This window comes from Alternaria conjuncta, assembly GCF_024043145.1.
Source record: "Alternaria conjuncta strain BMP 0040 chromosome Unknown scaffold_28, whole genome shotgun sequence".
NCBI classification, from domain to species: Eukaryota; Fungi; Ascomycota; class Dothideomycetes; order Pleosporales; family Pleosporaceae; genus Alternaria; species Alternaria conjuncta.
The window spans coordinates 127944-147771 of NW_026250117.1; the positions used below are offsets into that span (position 1 = coordinate 127944).

Genomic DNA, 19828 nt, shown 5'->3' on the forward strand with positions numbered 1-19828 from the left:
CTTCTTACGTGATACTCCGGCCTACCAGGGTGCATGCCTAGACCGATGTGTCCGACGACACCAGGCAGGGCTGTCCGTGAGAAGTGCCTGAGGCATACAGTATGGCCTCGATCGAACTCTTGAAGTCGATGTTACTTCGACGGACACTACTGTCAGGGAGGTCACATGAAGTATTACATCATTTGCCATGTCAAACTCTTTTCCTCTAGGAGAACGGGAAGTCTCAAGCGTCGACATTGATGTCAAAATTATCCTTTCACACATCGTTCGTTGGTCCATGATGGTAAATCGAGAACATTGCCGATCTGGTCATTGTTACGCAGGATATGCAGCACTCTACAAGATACTGGGCTCTCACAAACATCTCTCCCTTGGTCACAGGTAGCTTGGTAGTGTGCGCGGTCCTGGGTCGTGGCCAACCTCCGGACTCAAGAGGTGATGGCAGCATGCGTTTCGCCCTTTGTCGCTTCCACATTGCTCGCGACTCCAAGTGACGAGGGAGTGGCGGAGGAACTCAGGTGGGCCAGCGAGCAGGAACCAAGGTGAAGCACGCCTACTCACCCACCAACAGCATCATCCTTCGTTCTACACCCCAACATCACCCACTAAAGCTATCGTTAACGAGCCCCTCTTTATCAAAATCTTAATATGAATTCAGTCTACGGTTTCATCAGGTATACATCTCGCTCACCTGTTCGTCAAACTGCCAGTATGCCTTCAGCCAACGTTTCCGTTGCGCCCACACCGCGTTCACCTCCAATCGTCTCGTCCCCAACCTTCGCCGACGCGTCAAATTCCTCATCCAATCACAAAGGCAAAGGAAAGGCCCCCACGACCAACGACACGAGCAATGGCACCAGCAACGGCAACAACATTTGCAACAGCAAAATCTACACTGCAAGCCACGACAACAGCAATGACAACAGCAATGACAACAGCAATGACAACAGCAATGACAACAGCAATGACAACAGCAATGACAACAGCAATGACAACAGCAATGACAACAGCAATGAAAACAGCAATGACAACAGCAATGACAACAGCAATGGCAGTAGCAACGGCAGTAGCAATGGCAGTAGCAACGGCAACAGCAAAGGCAAAAGCAATGGCGACAACAATGACAACAGCAACGGCAACAGCAACGGCAGTAGCAACGGCAACAGCAACAGCAATGACTACACTCCAAGCTACGGCATCGGAAACTTGACGGAATACCTCATCGACGTCAAGACGCTCACCAAGCTCTGCGACCTCGGCTTGTCAGAAGCCGCTCAGCTCGGAGCCTTTCTCACCAAGCGCTACAAATCCCTGAACGAAAAGCAAACCCGCCGCATGGCAGCCGCCACAAAGATCATTGACGAAGTCGAGACTATGAAAGAGGGACACAAGGTTTTCGACAGTAACGTCGTCAACCACTACGACCGCTTCGTCAAGGAACTGGAGGCAGCTGAGACCGCCATGTACGACGGAATGAAGGTAGCCATGTATACAGATGCCGCGAAGAGCGCAAAGCTGGCCCGAGAGAACTCCGAGTTCGCCAGGAATTTGCACAAAAAGATCGAGGTGTTGAATGGTGAGTACAAGGCCAAGAAAGACGAGATTGTGGCTGCGAGGGATGAAATGATTGATATCTTGTATGGTGTGGTTATGCGGTGTATCCTGGTAGGCTCTGGTGCTGTCGAGGGTGAGGATGATAAGGGAAAGTTGTTGAGTCTGTTCAAGCGCTGAAGACACCGGTTTGGGGTAGATGTTGTTGCTGCGAGGTCTGTTTGGTATGGTAGTTTGGATGTCACTACGGACCGTTTCGCTGCCCTGCGGCCGGATGCGAGCACAGCCCGAAAATGCAGTGATTAGTTCCATAAAGTCAAAGTCCCTAAGTCGTGGCGAGGCATCGAAGACGAGCATACCGTTGCTTACATAGGTCTTTTGCAACGATACAAGCTCTTGTTTTGATGATACTTCTTGTTTCGAGATGAATGCAACAATGCACTTGCATCGTCTACGTAGACTTATTTGGATATATTCATGCTTTCCAACTGAGTTGCTCGGGAGCGTCTCAAGGTTTGCGTTCATTGAGACGAGGCACTATCACATGATCAGGCTGCGCTGTCTAGGGTGATCAGGCTGAGTGCTGCTGCCTATCTAAGCCACCACCATGCTGCCCCTCCATCAAGGCTCCGCCACGACACAGAAAACGCAACATCATCAACCTACGACTCATCCAAAACAACCGTAAAACAATTGCATATTCGTTTTGATTCTCCATCAAACATGCCATCGCTTGATACCTTCGTCACCGCATGACATAGACCCTCAACGCCCGGCTGACACAGTTGCGGTCTCTCGCCATCACCCGGGCACGATCAGCGCGCACTGTAACTTCAATTGTCCTCGCATGGGTCAACATGGCTATGCCCGTACGTGAAGGACGATGTTTACTGTGTTAATGATCGCGCAGCTAACTCCAGAAGGTTCACGTGGATGATGCAGAAGACATGAAGCCGTCCGATCGCGGTTCGCTGCAACAGTATTGCTACCAACGCCTGGATCGTATCACCCGGCAGATCCGTTTCGTTAGGTTACGCCCAGGTCAAGGCGAGTCGCTGAAACGGTATCGCTACCAACGCCTGGATCATTCCACTCGGCAGATCCGCCTTATCAAATTACGCCCAGATGAAGGCGGTCTACCGGCATGCGATATGGCAACTTTCGATTTAAGTAGTGCCCCACCCTTTATTGCTCTCTCGTATACGTGGGGTCCGCCGTCGCCACAGTTTGATATATTGGTCAACGGCGAACCGCTCAGCATCAGAGAAAATCTGTTCCAGTTCCTCAAAGCCTTTATGATGACTACAGAGAGAGATTGGACGTGGATGCCACTCAGGGACAATTACCTGTGGATAGACCAGATCTGTATCGACCAGTCCAGCATAAGTGAGCGAAATCACCAGGTCGGAATGATGGCATCAATTTATTCGGGATGCTTCGACACCATCATCTGGCTTGGAAGCATTCACAACGATCCAGATGCGCCGTGCATCATCAAGAATATGGGACATTCGTCGACCCCCATGGAAGATATATTACACGCTGGAGCATCTATTGCAGAAAACGATTACTTCAGTCGCCTTTGGATTGTGCAAGAGATGATGCTGTCAAGAAAGAAGAGAGTGCTATGCAGCCACCCCTCGGTCGGTGCAGTCTGGGTAGATTGGGTCAGTTTGATTTTCATAGCCCGCCATTCCAAGTATCGCGCCCCTTCGATAGCCGCAGGTTTTCTGTTAAGGGAACTTGCTCAAGACATGATGAGTCTCCTACACGCGGTTTGCATCTTCAGCCAAAGTCATTGTCAGGATCCCCGCGATAAAGTGTATGGCCTGATGGGGCTTGTGAAAGAAGAAGAGAGGATCACGATCGACTATGCAAAGCCATTGGAAGAAATCTTCCTCGAATTGATGATCGCATGTAACAAACATCTGGCGCATCAAACGATTAGTTCCAACACTGAATATCAAGACGCATTAGTGAACTTGGGGAAAAGTTGGGATATAATGTCTGGAAGCTTGACTGCAGTCCTGAAGGATATGTGGTTCGAGCCGGTCTACAATTTCCTGTATCACAGTTCGCGACCTGAAGAGTGGCATCCCAATATTGGCAGAGACGAACCTCAACCCGTCACATATCCCCAAATTTCGGCGATGGGCTTTCTCCCCAAAGCTCGGCATAAGAACGGCAAATCGGAGGAGGGCCGGTTTCCTTACCAGATTCCGGATGAATTGAAAGCAATGAAAGACTGCTGGTGGTATCAGATTGATGACACTATCTACCACATATACGGCATGGTGAAGTCGATACCCCGACCTTTCAAGATCACGGAGCCCGCATACCATGGCAAAAAGCTATGGCAAGCACAGACCGATATCCTTGCCTTGTTGGTACACGTCCGATATGAAGCAGGTGACATCTGGAGTGCAAGTCTGTTCGGTGACGCTGGGATGGAGTCAACAAACGCAAATAAAGAACATGCTTGAATACGTCTTGCATAACTATAGCTACCTCTATCGAGATAAGTAGCTTTCCAGTCATAGTAATAATCGGCGTCGCAGCCTCAGACATTGTTACCCGTCGCAACGCCCCAGAAGTAAGCCGCCCACGAACCAACAACCAAGAATAACAGCGCGACAAACAACGACATGCTAATCTTCCTGTTTCTCTCGCCAACTGAACCACGCTCAAACTCTTTCCTCCGCACATTGATAATCTCGCCCTTCCTAATGCGCTGGCGCCTCGTCCACTGGAGATGCCCGAGATCGCTCGTCCAAAAGCAGCCGACGAACATACTTGCGGCGACCACGACCGAGCAAGCGGAGAGTACAACATATACGATAACGACATTGTCGTAAGAGTTGTCGTCTCGATCCTGGATGACACCCGTGATGATACGGATGATAATCGACATGGCGTTGTTGACGGCGATCTTGACAGCGTAGCCGGAACCGAAGACTTCTTGGTACCACATGGACGTGCGAATCGAGTCGATGATGACGGTCGGGCCAAACATGGATGCGACACCGTAGATACCGAAGGAAGCTGCGGTGCCAGCGTATGTTGGGCCCCATGTTGCCAGGCACATGGAAAGGAGCATACCCAGACCACAGACTAGCATCAGGGTGATGCGGTTGCCCAGGATGTCTACGAAGATGCCGATGATCGGGACGAGAAAGAAGCCTAGGTACTGCGCCAGGGAAGAGTACCAGCCAGCCTTGACGGCATCCATGTCGAAGCGCTGCTCAGCGAATTCGGTCGCGTTCTGGGCGAAGACAGAGGCGGTGCTGGTCTGGAAGAGGGAGAACGCAACGATACTCCAGAAAGTCCAAGGAAGTCGCAGAACCTTTCCAAACTCAAACTTCTTGTTGTTCTCCGTGAGCTGTTCGCCCGTCGCAGGATCGGCGGTGCCAGTATACTTCTTCCCGCACCATCGCGTGAAGAACCAGTATAGGAGAGTAGTAACGTTCGTGAAAAGATTCATGAAGACGGCAACCCAGTATACCCAACTGAAGTCGCCAGTGTTCTTCGCGATCACGTTCGCCGTAGCCTTTCCGACGAAAGATCCAATCTTGCCAATGCCGAGTTCGAAGCCCAGGGTCGATGCGAAGCCATTGGATGGTGCGAACCAGGAGCTGAAGACTTTGTACTGCGCAACTTGCGTGGCGATGTCGCCGAATGCCTGGACGATGGATCCGAAGACCATGAACTTGTATGAGCGGACGGTTGTGGCGGCTGCGATAAAGATGGCACCGATGCTGTAGATGGCATTGCCCCAGAGCATGGCACCTGGAAAGTATTCGGTCAGCATTGATACGAGACAGGAGGAGAGGCAGACAGACTTGCACCACCAATCCTATCCGTGACGAGACCGCTCACAAGGATCAAAGCGGTCTTCATGAAGTCCTCACTGGCTTCCAACACGGAGTATTGCGCGTTGTTGATATGTAATTCCTTCTCAATGTCAGCTAAGTACCCATAACAAAATCATGCAACCCATACCTTCTTCACTGTACTCTTCATCGCCCCAGTAACACCACTACTCCAATGCGACCCAAACCCCGTTGCCGTAACCAAAAGAATAGCAATAAGCTTCATCTTCAGTGGAATCGCCTCGCTCTTATCGCTGCCACCCCGCCCCTCAGACGACGCATCACTGCAAGCAACGACGTCCGCACCCTTCTTCTCGTTTTCGAGCGAAGCTGAACGCTGCACATCGTCGTTGACCGACACCTCACCCGAGGGCTCAAGATTGGATTGTGCAGCCATGCTCCCTCCTTATCGCAAGCAAAAGATGATCTGATAAAATAAGAGATGTGCCTGGGTTAAGACGGCGCCTACGATCCATTTTAGTACTGCCGAACGGGAAAGGAAAATCTCGACATGGCTCCGCTTCAGGGCGAAGACGGGTCCCTTTGCGGGCCGTTTTGGCTTGGTAGCATGAGGGTGTAGGTTGGGTCCACTGTGTGAGACTGTGCGTCTTCGTATACGCCGGTGTGCTGATACCACCGGGAGATTACCGTGATGGGTGCGATAGCGGAGGTTGTTGGGTTTGTGTATGGGTCACATTGTGGTGTTGTTGATTGTTCACTGAGTACGATATTGGTTCTTGTTTGAAGTGCAAGGGCTTTGCTCGCGAGAGTTTTTCGACTTCTTGTCTGAACTTTCCCAGAGTCGCGGTCGTAGTTCTGTATTCGGGAAGCACGATAACCGGCTCACCACGCCAGTCCCAATAAAGGAAAGTGCAGAACAGAAACTTTTATCAGATCATCTTATCAGCCCGAAGATTAGATCCAGCCCCCGAAAAACGAACGCTACCAAATCATCGTGGGTCGCCGGGAGAACGCTTATCATTCTACCTGAAGTCCATACAGCTTCTAGAAAGCTACCTCTACCCAGATGTTTCCATCATGTCCGAGCACGAACAACCTCAAACTCCACACGCGGCAGCAGCGCAGGAACCTGGGAACAATTCGGCGTCGCCCTCACTCACATCCAAACACCAAAAAGAGCATACCCTACGTCCGTTGTGGTGAAATGCCCCCTGATCCCTCATAAAAAGTTGCTGGTCCTGTGCGACCAGGTAGATTTGCGTTCTACAACGGCCCGTTTGACTCCTTCGGACGAGCAAGTCTGCACTGTAGGTGTGCAGAAGTGCTATGTAGGGTATGTGTATTTGGTGCATGGAATGAGTGAGGGGTTTTTGATCTAGGCTTGTGACGGTGAGGAGAAGCGTGGGATGGAGCTTGTCTGCTGTGTCTGAGCCGGTGAGAGTAGATTTTGCTGATTGCGCGCTCTTTGACGTGGTTGGGCGTCGTTCATGGCGAGGCGCAATGTTGTGCAGTCGCTCTCTGGTGCGGTGGTTGTCGGAAGAGGTGCGCGCGACTTAGATGTGAGATCACTTTACGAAAAGCTTGGCAGGCGTACCATGGAACGTGACAACTTCGATGGGCTCGGTACACTGAATATCACGCGCACGAAAGAGAGAAACCTGATTATTGGAAATTCAGTCCAATGGATTCGCTATGAATGCCTCAAAGCCTGATAGGCTCAAGTGTGGTATACGCCTTCCAGCGCCAAACGCCTTGCCAATGCCCATCCTCCTACTGCTCATGCTCGTATCAAAGAGACCTACTAGCAATACCACTGTATACCTCTGCCCCAGCTTGCGCCCCCGTCTAGTCCAAATCCTACAAGTGACGAGGCGGAAGTCCTCCATAAGTCATGTGCTCAAACGGATCGCTGGCGAGAACAACCTAAACCTCGCCTCTCAGCTTCCTCTCGATCTCGTCCCTCAAGTTGACAAGATCTTGCTCTGTTGCCTCGAACTCCAGTCCTTGCTTGACCCACTGCTCTGCCTCGTCCAGCCTGCCCATCTCGAGCAGACACTTGCCACGCCTCCACCAGCCCTTGGCGTTGCCCACCTTCTTCATCTCCACACTGGCTTCTGCGTCCACTGCGCCTTCTGCCCAGTTCTTGAGTGCCATGTTTGCTTGTGCGCGGTTGCTGAGCAGTCCAGAGACCTCTTCCCTGACGAGACCTGAAGGCTCCCATGCCGGGCGTGCGAGCGCCATGTCAATTGCGAGGGTGTAGAGCTTGCCCGCCTCTTCGGGCTTTCCTTTCCTGAACTCGGCGTTGCCCGATTCGCGCAGTTTGTTGATTTGGGCGGAGCGCTTGGGGTTGACGGGTACAGGCGGCGGCGGCGTGCCTGTGGGGGTTTCGACGTGCAGGAGGTTTCTGTGGAGGTTGTTCAGGGCGTCGAGCTCGGTCTGGAGGGCGTTGCTGGTGCTTTGAGATGCGGTGATGGTGCTGGTTTGCGGGTCCATCTCGAGAGGGAGGAGCGTGAACGTGTCTGGTGACTCCATGATTGATGTGTGCTTGATGTATGTTGGAGTGGGACGTTTATGGGGCCGTAGCGATATGTGCGTGGGTAGAGGACAGGTTGGCGCAAGTCGTGGTTTGGTGGAGGGCCATGAGGACAGTTGGATAATTCCCCGGTGTTGTTATCGATAAGCCCCATTGCGCGCTAACACGTGTCTTGTCGCTTTCATCTAACTTCACTCTCTCATCATATCCGCCTGCCAGCCATCAATATCATCTCCATCAGTCTCAGACCTTATCAATAGGACGTCGGAGATATGACGCGAACACATGAGTTTGAGGCTCTACGGCCACAGTATTGCGATTCACCAACGCGTCTTTGGTCTGTTGACATCATCCACGCGTGCTCCTTCCGGACTTCTTATTGTCAAGCTTCGTTCTCGAAACATACTAGAAAGCCTACTTCGACCTGAGGGGAAGTCAATAAATGTGTTGTTCATATCAGAGGAACAAACAAGACATTCCACAATATCGGGCAGTCATGTGTTGACACAACTACCCGCGTACATGTGAGTTGACCCCGAATGAGATACTGGCAACCTATCATACCGGTAGTGAGTATTACATTTCCTTCTCGATCTCTTCATTACTTTATGAGATTCACCAGGGCAATTGTCTTGTCGTTACGTTGGTCAAATGCTCCATGTGTATGGTGCTATGCTTCCCTTTCAAGTCACTCGGCCGATGGCTCGGTTTCTCTGGAACATGGTTTCTTCCTGGAATCTCTTTTTTACGTGCACTCGGAAGACCACACGTGTCTGTCTTTATTGACGTGGTTGAATTTTGAATGCGCACGAAATTACCATTTTTCAGTATGACTGCAACGCTGTCAGGTCAGGTCTTCAAGTGGCTCGGTGAGTCACGTGACCACCCGCGCTTTCCTCTACAACTGAACCACCCTGCCCCATCAACTTCCTCACCTCACCTCACCTCACCACGGACTCAACGTCAGCAACTCCGACTGCCTGCGCACGCACAACATGGCGAGATATACGGTCAAGGTCGTAGCTGGATCACGCACAGTGAGCTTACTCGTCGTGCTTTCGCCGTCCCAGTCCTGCTCGGCCTTGCTCGACAAGGTCAGGTCGCGCCTGCCAGATTTCAGCGTCCCCGCACACGGAACTCAGATTATCCTGCGCCTGGACACCCAATTCGGACCGGTTCTGGATCTCGATGACCTCTTGTCTGACGTCTTACCCAACACTGATGAGACTGTCTACGCAGTCGTCTACGTAAGCCGCCAGAGTATGTATACATACCGGAGATGCTGACTATATCCCAGAGGCTGCTGCCTGCCCAGCGGATGACATCTCTAGGAGCCAATGTCAATGAGCAACACGACGACTCAACTCAGCGAACCCGTCCCACGACTCCCTCTGATTACGCATCCACCGAGCAGCAGACTGAGAGCAATGACCTCAACGGACCGCCCGAGGCACCTGCCACCTCACATGCTGTTATCGACCTCGACCCCTTGATGACCATGCTAGACAGCCCTACACCACCTGACATCACCGAAGAAGTTTACGCGAGGACCATAGCGCCTTTCGGGCAGGCGCTGAGGGCCTCTGAGGAGAACATGGTTTACACCGACCCAGCGATGACCTTCGGCGACCCCAACGTATGTGCAGAACAGCAGTGGTATGACCCGGTGTTCTGCGACATCCTTTATCCTCATCTGTCGCACATCCAGGAACGTCTTCGCCAGCTCAAGCTGGAGCAGGCATCGCTTGAAGACACCACGCTTGCGCTCGCAGACTTGAAGGAGGACCGACTGTTGGCAAAAGAAATTCGCGCGTTGAAAGGTACGTGAAGCTTCCGCATGCGCGTGTGTCATTACTGACTCCGCACAGATGCCGTTGATGTGATCCTCACCCGAGCTACGTTCAAGAGGGTCGATGACGTCCAGAAGCAGACCGGCGACTTACAACCAACCGACAACTCACACGTTAACTGATTACTGTTGGATGTCTCGGTGTATTTCTCGATTTCGCAAGTTATCGACCAGTCGTGGATTACAGCGTCTGAAGACCTCAGATGACCGACGAGTTTACAAGCGGGAGGGCAGAAGATCTGGTTGAGGACTGGGGGTGTACGAAATTCAATGTTCAGTATAGCCGTCTTCCTTCTTCTAGCTACCCGATGTACGAGATGTGGGCCGAATACAAGCGCTCACTTTGAAACCACTGTCTCTCGTGATTAGACTCTGAGGATTGCGATCTCTCTTAATTTAATAAGAAGTACCTTTGCGTATATAGTAGTTATATAATTTAGAAATTATAAGTAGCTTATTTTACTTTATATTATTATAGTACTATAAATAAAATAAAAAAGAACTAGAATATTAAATTATATATACTATAGTAAGTTAATAGTTTATTAGTAACCTAATAATTCTATAGTATAAGCTAGTCTAAAAAAAGCAAGATCTATTACTAGTACACAAAAAAATATATTTTTAAAAGAGTTAAAATTTTATAAAAGTATAAGCTTTAAGTAGACTAAGGCTTAAGTTCTTAGCGCTACTATTTCTAGTATAGTTAAAGCTTTTAAAATTTAAAGTAGTAAAGTAACTATTTTATAAATACTAATATTTATTTATACTATAGTAGATAGTGCCTTATACCTAATTTTATAAACTCTATTTAGTAAAAAGACATTAAAAGACGCCTAGCTTTTAAAGTTATTCTAGAACTACTAGAAGATTTTAAAATTTTAATATATTTAGTATATATTACTATTAGTACTAAGACTTTTATATAGACTAATAATATATTACTTTTAAAACCTTACTAAGAAGAGAGACTTTATAAGTCTACTAACTATCTTTTCTAATACCTCTATACGCTCTAGAAGCGTTTTTACAAACGTAGACTAAATACTTAGTAAGTAGATATTAAGTAACGTCTATAGTATTAACGCTTTACTATATTTAATCTTTAGCTATTAATATAATATAACTTAAGCTAATAAAAATAACTACTCTCTTAGTTCTTAAGAGTAACTATAATAGTAGAACACTAATATAGCTACTATCTATTTAATAGTATTATTATACTAAAGGTAGGCCTTAAATACCTTATTCTCTTTAGTCTATTTATTATTACTCTAGCTAAGAATTCTAATAAACGCCTTACGCTAGTATATAATAGCTATCTTTATCTCTATAAGTAAAGCTATCTATAGCCTAATCTTATATACAAAGTTATAAGTATATATAGTATAGATAATTAATAGATTACTCTAGGTAGAAAGAGTAAGACTAGTAATATAATAACTATTCTATTACTCTCTTTAGAGTAGGTATAGTTTATAAAAGAACTCTTATATATTACTAGTAAGTTACTTAAAAGCTTAGCTATAATAAAAAACTATAAAAGGTTTTAGTTTATGTATTAAGAGCCTTTATAGTAGTAGTATAATAATCTTAATAGTATTAATAGTAGTAATAGTCTTAGTAGTCTTAGAATATAATATAAAATAGGTAAAGTAGGCTTTAAGAGCTCTAATAATAGCCTCTATAATAGCCTTAATAATAGTCTATATAATAATTACTAGAATAGTCTAACTAAGAGCTTTTTTTTTAGTAGTAGTCTTAGAGTAGTCTATAGAAGCTTTAATAAGCAACGTAATATAGTATAAAAATATAATTAATATAAGTATAGAAAAAGGTAATATAACTAGTAATAAGATTAGCTTTAGACTTACTAACGCTAGAAGAACTTATAAAAGAAGTATTAGAGATATAGTTAAGAGATTATCTATAGTATAGCTTTAGTGTTAGATTTAAGCTACTATTTACGTTTTTAATAAGTCTTAGATCTTTAATTTACTATAAGCTATAGAATAAGAATAGAGATAGAGATAGAGATAGAGAATAGAGAGTATATATATAGAAGTATAATTTTGCTTACTAAATATTTTAGTATTTATTATTACTTTATAATCTATAGTTCTATTAGTTATAAGCTATTAAGAATATATAATTATATTATAATTCTCTCTACTATAGGTAGATATTAGTATTTATAGAATAGTTACCTTACTACTCTAAATTTTAAAAGCTTTAACTACGCTAGAAATAGTAGCGCTAAAAACCTAAGCCTTAGCCTACCTAACGCCTGTATCTCTAAATATAGAATTTTAACCTTTTTAGAAATACGTCTTTTTGTATACTAGTAATAGACCTTGCTTTTTTTAAACTAGCTTACTATAAAATTATTAGTTTACTAATAAATACTATAGTAGAGAAAATTATAATATAATTATATATTCTTAATAGCTTATAACTAACTAAGCTATAGATTATAAAGTAATAAAATACTAAAATCTTAGCTTATAAAATTCTTATTCTTATTCTTATTTTTATTTTTATTCTTATTCTTATTCTTATTCTTATTCTATAGCTTATAGTAAATTAAAGATCTAAAAACTTATTAAAGATATAAATAGTAGCTTAAATCTAATACTAAAGCTATACTAATATATATACTAAATAAGCTCTTAACTATATTACTACTCTTTTATAAGTTCTTTTAGTATTAGTAAGTCTAAAGCTAATTTTATTACTAGTTATATTATTTTACTTACTAAAGCTTAATTAAGCTCTATTATTATTAATTAATTACTTTTCTCTTAAATACGTTACTATCTCTATAAGTTTTTTTAAAGTTATTATTTTAGAAGCTATTATAAAGGCTACTATAAACTACTCTATCTTAGCTATACTAGAAGCTATTATAAGCGCTTTATAGCGCTACTTTACTAGTATAGAGCTATACGCTAAGCCTATTAAAATTTTTATTATTTTTATTTCTATTATTTCTATTATCTTTATTATTTCTATTATATATATAACTAGTGTAAAGCCTTTTATTATTCTCTTTTCTAGCTTTACTTTTTAAAAGCTTATTAGTAAGATATATAAGCTCTTTATTAAATATAATATTAATTTCTTATCTATAATAAGATAGTAATACTACTCTTTTATAAGATATACTAGCACTAACTCTATTACCTATACTATTCTTTTCTATAACCTAGTATACGTAGTAAAGTAAGTTAATAGTTAAGAAATATATAATATAACTATACTTTAGTATCTTTATTACTTTTATAACTTATATAACTATAGCTACTAATATTCTTTTTATTAATATTATAAGTATTAAGTATAGCTTTTAAAGAATATATATACTTATTAATAATATTTTAGCTACTTTTACTCTTTTTAATTTACTTAATATTAATAAAATAGCTAGTGTCTTATAAGCTAACTTCTTTACTCTTATTAACTTTATTATTACTTTTTTTATTATTTCTATTATTACTTTACTTATAGCTCTACTTATTAGTTATAAAAGATATATTTAAATAAGTATATAATAAAATATAAGCTATTAAGTAGAATATAAAAGTATAGAAACTTTTATATTTTAGAGCTAGTACTAGTTTAACTTAATTAGACTAAGCTAGTTATATAATAATATAATTAAGTAAGTATAAATAAAACTATAATATTACTTTTTTTCTTTAAAGTAATTATACTAGTAATTAAAAGGCTTTTCTAAAAGCGCACGCTTTAATAGTAATAGCTATTTAATATAATATACGTTTTTATAGTAATACTCTATTTCTATTTTCTATTCTCTAATATTTTATAGTATATTATATTCTTTATAAAGTACTATCTAGTTATATTATAGTATATAGGCGTAGTATCTAGATTAAAGCTAATAAATCTAAAATTAGAGTTAAGTTTAGAGTTAGAGTTAAAGTTAGAGTTAAAGTTAAAGTTAGAGTTAAGATTAAAGTTAGAGTTAGAATTAGAGTCTATAATAGTAACTTAAACGTAATATCTAAGAAAGAGTAGTATAGTATAAAAAACTAGATTCTATAGTTAATTAAGTATTATTAAGTACTTTATTTTACTTAGCTACTTTAGTATAACTAAATAACTATAAAGCTTACTTTCTAAGCTAGAGCTATAACTAACTTTCTCTAATTAGATTAGCTAGCTAAGTATTAGAGCTATCTACTATATTTTTATTATTAGTACTATTAGTATAGCTATTAAAGGTATACGTAAAGATATTATTAAAATATATTACTAAGTTTTAGTATAGCTTATATAAAGAAAGCTTATAAAAGTAACTATTATAAAAGTTCTAAATAGTTTTTTTTATACTTTATAAGTTAGTATAGTTTTACTAGAAAGAATTTATATTCTAGTTTAGTAAATTAGTATTCTTTACTTTATACTACTATTAGATAAGTAACTACTAATTAATATAAAATATAAGAGATAGTAAAGTAATAGTATATTATCTAGTAAAAATAGATAAATTATTACCTTCTAGGTAATAATTCTCTAAATCTACTTATACTTGCGCTAAGTTAAGTTATATAATATTATCTAACTATCTAGAATATAAGTTTCTAATTATTAGAGCTAGAGATAATTAATAATTAGAGATAATTAAGTATATTATAATTAATCTACTACAAAAGAAAGTTAGAATAAAATCTCTAGCTATATACCTAAGAGCTAAGTAATTACGTGTCTATAATTAAGTAATTATAACTACTCTCTAACTTTAACACTAATAATATCTCTTTTCTTAGCTTTAATTCTCTAGAGTTAGATAGAATAAGTTATTCTAGGCTAAGGTAAACTATTTTATAAATTATTATTATCTAGTAATTAAAATATATATTAGTAGATATAAAATATACTATATTATAAGAAAGTTATTCTTTAGACTTACTTTTACCTTTACTTAGTAATTTTCTTACTTACTACTAAAATAGATAATAATAGAATATTATAGTAAATACTACTACTTACGCTAGTAGCTAGCGTCTTAGTAGTATTATATTAAGATCTTTTAAATTTTTTAACTATTACTTTTATACTAACTAATAATAATTAAGTAAGTTCTTCTAATTTTAATATTTTCTACTAGTAGTCTAAATAGCCTATAATAGCTTATTATAAGCTATTATAAAGTATTATAAGTTACTAAGATATAATAAAGCTAATATAATACTAGTAGATAACTATCTATATTATACTATTTATTCTACTTATATTTATACTTACTCTTAATAAGCTAATCTTATTTAGCTTCTAAAAAACTTATCTAAAGCTATTATAGTTTAGAATAGCCTACTATAAACTCTACTAATATTTTAAATACTTTTATAAAATATAGTAAGTAGGCTATAAATCTTTATTACTACTATATTATATTCTTCTCTACTAGTAGCGTTAAGTACTTTAGAAAAGTTAGCTATTACTTTATCTACTTACTAAATAAAAAAAAAACTCTAAAATACACTAAGTATATTAGTCTTCTAAGTAGTTAGTTCTATATTATAAATAGTAAGACTTACTATTAGTTTAAGTACTTTAGGTACTAGATTCTTAACTAAGATTACTATATAGTAAGTTATAATACTCTATAATAAGCTATTATAACTTATACTAACTTATTATATAGTTCTTTTAAGTTAAATTAGATAATAGTTACTTTAATTATACTATTAGTAATCTTCTATAAAAGATTAATTAAAGTACTATTACTATCTATAACTATAATCTACTTTATTAAGTTAATAATTAGAGTAACTAGATTATATCTTCTACTAATACTAATAGTACTAAGGTTTTAGCTCTAGTATAGTAGATTAAATCTATTTATAATTATACTACTTAAAAAAGTTAAAGCTTTACTAATAAACTTTTAAAGATAGCTATAACTTTTAAAAAGATTATTAAAAAGTAAGTAGTTATTCTAGACTATTATAAGCTATTCTAATCTATAATAGATAATATTATCTTTATATAAAGAAGCTTTTTCTTTATAATAGTAAAACTTATTATTATTAGTCTACTACGTCTTTAGTTTATTTCTCTACTTTTAGTTACTCTAAGAAGTTAGTTTTAGTTTCTAATTAAGTTTACGTAGCTAAGTAAAAGCGTATCTTTAATAATATAATAAAAAATAGTTTAAAGAAAGTAAGTCTTCTCTATACTAAGCTATTATAAACTATTTTAATTTATAATAGTATAAAGTTATTAACTCTAAGAAAGTTTAACTTAAGAAAATCTTATTAGATAAGACTACTAAGATCTATACTCTTAAAAATAGTAGAGTTAATACTATCTAAAGTTAGAAAAGTATCTTTACTAAGAAGATTAAAGTAGCTAACATATTTTATAATAATACTAAAAATAAGTAAAATACTTTATAATAAGCTATTTTAAGTTATTATAGTAGTATATAGCTTAATTTTAGAGTATTAAGTACTAGTTTAAGTATTTAGTAGTAAATCTAGTAGAAAAGTAGTCTTTAAGTATAATATTTAGAACTCTTAGCTTATCTTAGGTTATTTTAACTTATAATAAGCTTTAATAGCTTATTTTTTAGCATATACTTAGCTTAGTAAGAATTACTAAAGTTTTATAAAATCTATTTTTTTAAGTAACTTATAGAAATATAATATTTTATTTTAGAGTCTAAGATCTATAAAAAACTAATAGAAGTAAAGCTTTATAATATAGAATAAGTTATAATAATTTATAATAAATAGTATATAATTATTATAAAAATAGCTAAAATAAGCTATTAGACTATAGTACTATTAAATACTATATTAAAAAACCTAAATTAGAAAAAGACTAGTAAAGGTATACTTAGTTTTATTCTCTAAGTATTATTTTAACTTATTCTTTTTCTTTTTTAAAAGCTATCTATAGCTTTACTTAGACTTTTTTTTTTAAACTAATATTAAGGCTATATATCTTTATTATTCTAAAACTTCTATAGCGCTTCTACGCTAATCTCTAGTTCTAGTTTTTAAGAGTTTTTCTTATTAAAGTAGCTTTACTATTTAATAAGATACTTCTACTAATTATTTTTATTACGCTTTTAATCTAGAATTTAGTTAATATTATATATATTATTACTAAATCTATATATAGTGTTAACACTTTATATTAGTAGATATAATAATTATCTAGTTAGCTTATATAGTTCTAGAAGTAATATATAAAAGACTAAATAGACTACTTTTAGTTTAGATATATTAACTTTAAATATAGATAGACTAATCTAGGCTATTATACGCCTAGAGCTTATATACTTCTAATTTAGCTTCTTTTTTAGCTTAGTAGAATATATATACTAATTAAAAATTAAAACTTAATTTTCTACCTTAAATAGAAAAAGTATTCTCTTCTTATTAGTATATACTTTCTAATAGATATTAGCTATAATAATTTTTTTTTTATACTTAGCTTATAAGCTAAGTACTTTTATAGTAGTAAAAAGCTTTATAAAGCTTTTTCTCTTACTCTAAGCTATATTAAGCTAGTCTATTTCTCTTAGATTAGTACTATAGTAGATTTAGAAAGAAGTTATACTAGTAGTTATATAAATACTATTATTATATATAAACTCTCTAATAAATATCTATAAAGTCTAGTTATTCTATTCTAGTGTATAGTAATACTAAAAGTACTATTTTAGTATTTAGTTTTACTACTTAGTTTAACTATCTATCTAGAAGTAGAATATAGATATAAGAACTTTTTTAAAGTTTAAATAGTATTAAAAAGTATACTAATACTTTATATTTATTAGTAGATCTTTATCTAAAATAATCTACTTTAAAATACTATATAGATAAATAATCTTACATATTTAGACCTAAGTAAGATCTAAGCTATTTTAATTACCTTTTACTAGAATATAATAAGCTATTTTAGTAAGTTTATATATAATAACTAGTATTATATTATAGACTTAGCCTTATATAGTACTAAGAGAAAGCTCTATAATAAAATCTATAGTAGCTTTTTTTTAAAGTTAATTTAGAGAAGGTAAAGATTTTAGTAGACTATATAGTTTATAGTAAGCTAGTGTTACTTTATAGTAGGCTAAGTAATTATAGTAATACTTAGTAATGTTTTTTCTTATACTCTTCTAAGTATATTAATATTAAAGCTTTTTTAATATATATTTTACTCTAAAATATTCTACTAGTAGATTATTATAGTACTCTATAAGTACTTTTAACTTACTTTTTATATTAGTAAGCTTTTAGAAGTAACTATAACCTATAATAGATTTTAATAGATTTATCTATTTTATATCTAAGTTTAATTTATCTAAAGAGAAGTTACTATCTTTATTAAAAGTATTCTAATCTTCTATAAGCTCTTACTTTTTTAGTTTAGTCTAATTAACTTACTTAAACTTATTAAGTACTTTACTTAATTTATTTAGTAGTTTTAATTTAGAACTAGATCTTATTAGCGTAGCTATAGCTAAGAAAGCCTTCTTATCTTTATTAAAGATAATATCTTTTATAAACTATATAAAAGCTTTATTATACTTTTAGACTAGCTTTTATAATTCTACTATATAATTAGAATAGTATAATAGGCTATCTACTAGATTAGTGCTTTTAGGCTAATAAATTAAGTTAAAATTATATTATATAAGTACTAGATAAAACTAGACTTAATAATAGTTAAAAGCTTTAGTTTCTATAAACTACTTAAAATTTATATAATTAGTAAAGATCTTAAAATAGATACTCTTAAGGTAATATTACTAATACTCTAAACTCTTAATAATAGCTAATAACTTTTAATTATATATATTATAAGTATACTCTACTATAATAAGCTTACGTAAATAGAAGTTAACTAAATACTAGTTATCTAGCTTAGGTAATTTTATAATATATTAGCTTAGAATATCTAATATTATATCTTTAGATATATTAACTTTAATTTTTATCTTATAATCTCTTTTAAAGTAAGCTAAAATTAGTTTCTTTAAGAAAAAGTTCTTAAGCTTATAGAAAGCTTTTTTAAGTAGCTTTACTAATATCTAAAAACTAGCTTTTCTCTCTTTATATAGCGTAGCTACCTTTAGCTATACTTAGGCTTTTCTAGATTAAAATAGTTAATAGTAGAGCTAATTTAGAAAAACTAGTAATAAATTAGTAATAGTAGTTTATAAAGCTAATAAATACTTAAATATTATAAATAGTATATAGTTTAGACTAATTCTAAATAGTCTTAACGTAGTCTTAGTTAATCTTAATTTTATTAAGTATAATAATATAACTAAAGTACTTAGTATATTAGATATACTACTTATACTTACTAAGCTTTAAGTAAAGCTTAGCCTTATATAGTCTCTATAAGACTTCTTTAATATATATTTTATATTTTTTAAAAGTATTTAAAAAGATAAAAATATTATTTAAGTAGATAATATATAATATATTAATTAGACTAATAAAAGTCTAGTTAATATATATCTAGAACTAAGTAGGTATATTTATAAAGCTAAAAGGTATTATAGTATACTTAAAATAACTATACCTAGTATAAAAAGTAGTCTTTTACTTATCTTCTTTCTAGATATAAATTCTATAGTAAGCTTCTTATATATTTAGCTTAGTATAGTACTTAGCTTACGCTAAGTAATCTAAAGACTCTATAATTAAAGGTAGTAGATATTTATTCTTAATTATAATCTTATTTAAGCTATAATAGTTAATATATAGTTTTATAAAGCTATTTTTGTTTTAATAAAAAGAATAGGTACGCTAGCTAGTAACTTTAAGTGTCTTATTTACTTTTATACTATATACTCTTCTAGATACTTTTTAAAAAGCTCTAACTTAGTTTAAGAAAGATTATATAATAGTATATATAGTAGATTAGTTCTAGACTCTAAGTTTAGAGCTAAGTCTTATAGACTATACTTAGTAATAATTACTAAGTTCTTCTTAGAATAAATATTAATAAACTCTATATATAGTAGAGGTATATTACTTATTTAAGCTAAGAATAGGTTATTCTAACTTACTACGC

The 19828-nt window shown here is 36.3% G+C and overlaps 4 protein-coding genes across 4 annotated transcripts; 2 read left to right on the plus strand and 2 right to left on the minus strand.

Moving 5' to 3' along the window:
* Positions 1 to 711: 711 nt before the first annotated feature.
* On the plus strand, positions 712 to 1731 carry J4E85_010968 (uncharacterized protein; the record flags this gene model as incomplete). Its single annotated transcript, XM_051475171.1, has 1 exon — positions 712 to 1731. One exon carries the CDS (start codon positions 712 to 714, stop codon positions 1729 to 1731), a length of 1020 nt encoding a protein of 339 aa, XP_051321035.1.
* Positions 1732 to 4111: 2380 nt separating this feature from the next.
* On the minus strand, positions 4112 to 5817 carry J4E85_010969 (uncharacterized protein; the record flags this gene model as incomplete). Its single annotated transcript, XM_051475172.1, has 3 exons — positions 4112 to 5337; positions 5391 to 5502; positions 5551 to 5817. The coding sequence occupies 3 exons, from the start codon at positions 5815 to 5817 to the stop codon at positions 4112 to 4114; spliced, it is 1605 nt and encodes a 534-aa protein (XP_051321036.1).
* A 1487-nt stretch (positions 5818 to 7304) lies between these two features.
* On the minus strand, positions 7305 to 7913 carry J4E85_010970 (uncharacterized protein; the record flags this gene model as incomplete). The annotated part of the gene is made up of 1 exon (XM_051475173.1): positions 7305 to 7913. The coding sequence occupies one exon, from the start codon at positions 7911 to 7913 to the stop codon at positions 7305 to 7307; it is 609 nt and encodes a 202-aa protein (XP_051321037.1).
* Positions 7914 to 8909: 996 nt separating this feature from the next.
* On the plus strand, positions 8910 to 9886 carry J4E85_010971 (uncharacterized protein; the record flags this gene model as incomplete). The annotated part of the gene is made up of 3 exons (XM_051475174.1): positions 8910 to 9161; positions 9212 to 9734; positions 9783 to 9886. 3 exons carry the CDS (start codon positions 8910 to 8912, stop codon positions 9884 to 9886), a joined length of 879 nt encoding a protein of 292 aa, XP_051321038.1.
* Positions 9887 to 19828: the final 9942 nt, after the last annotated feature.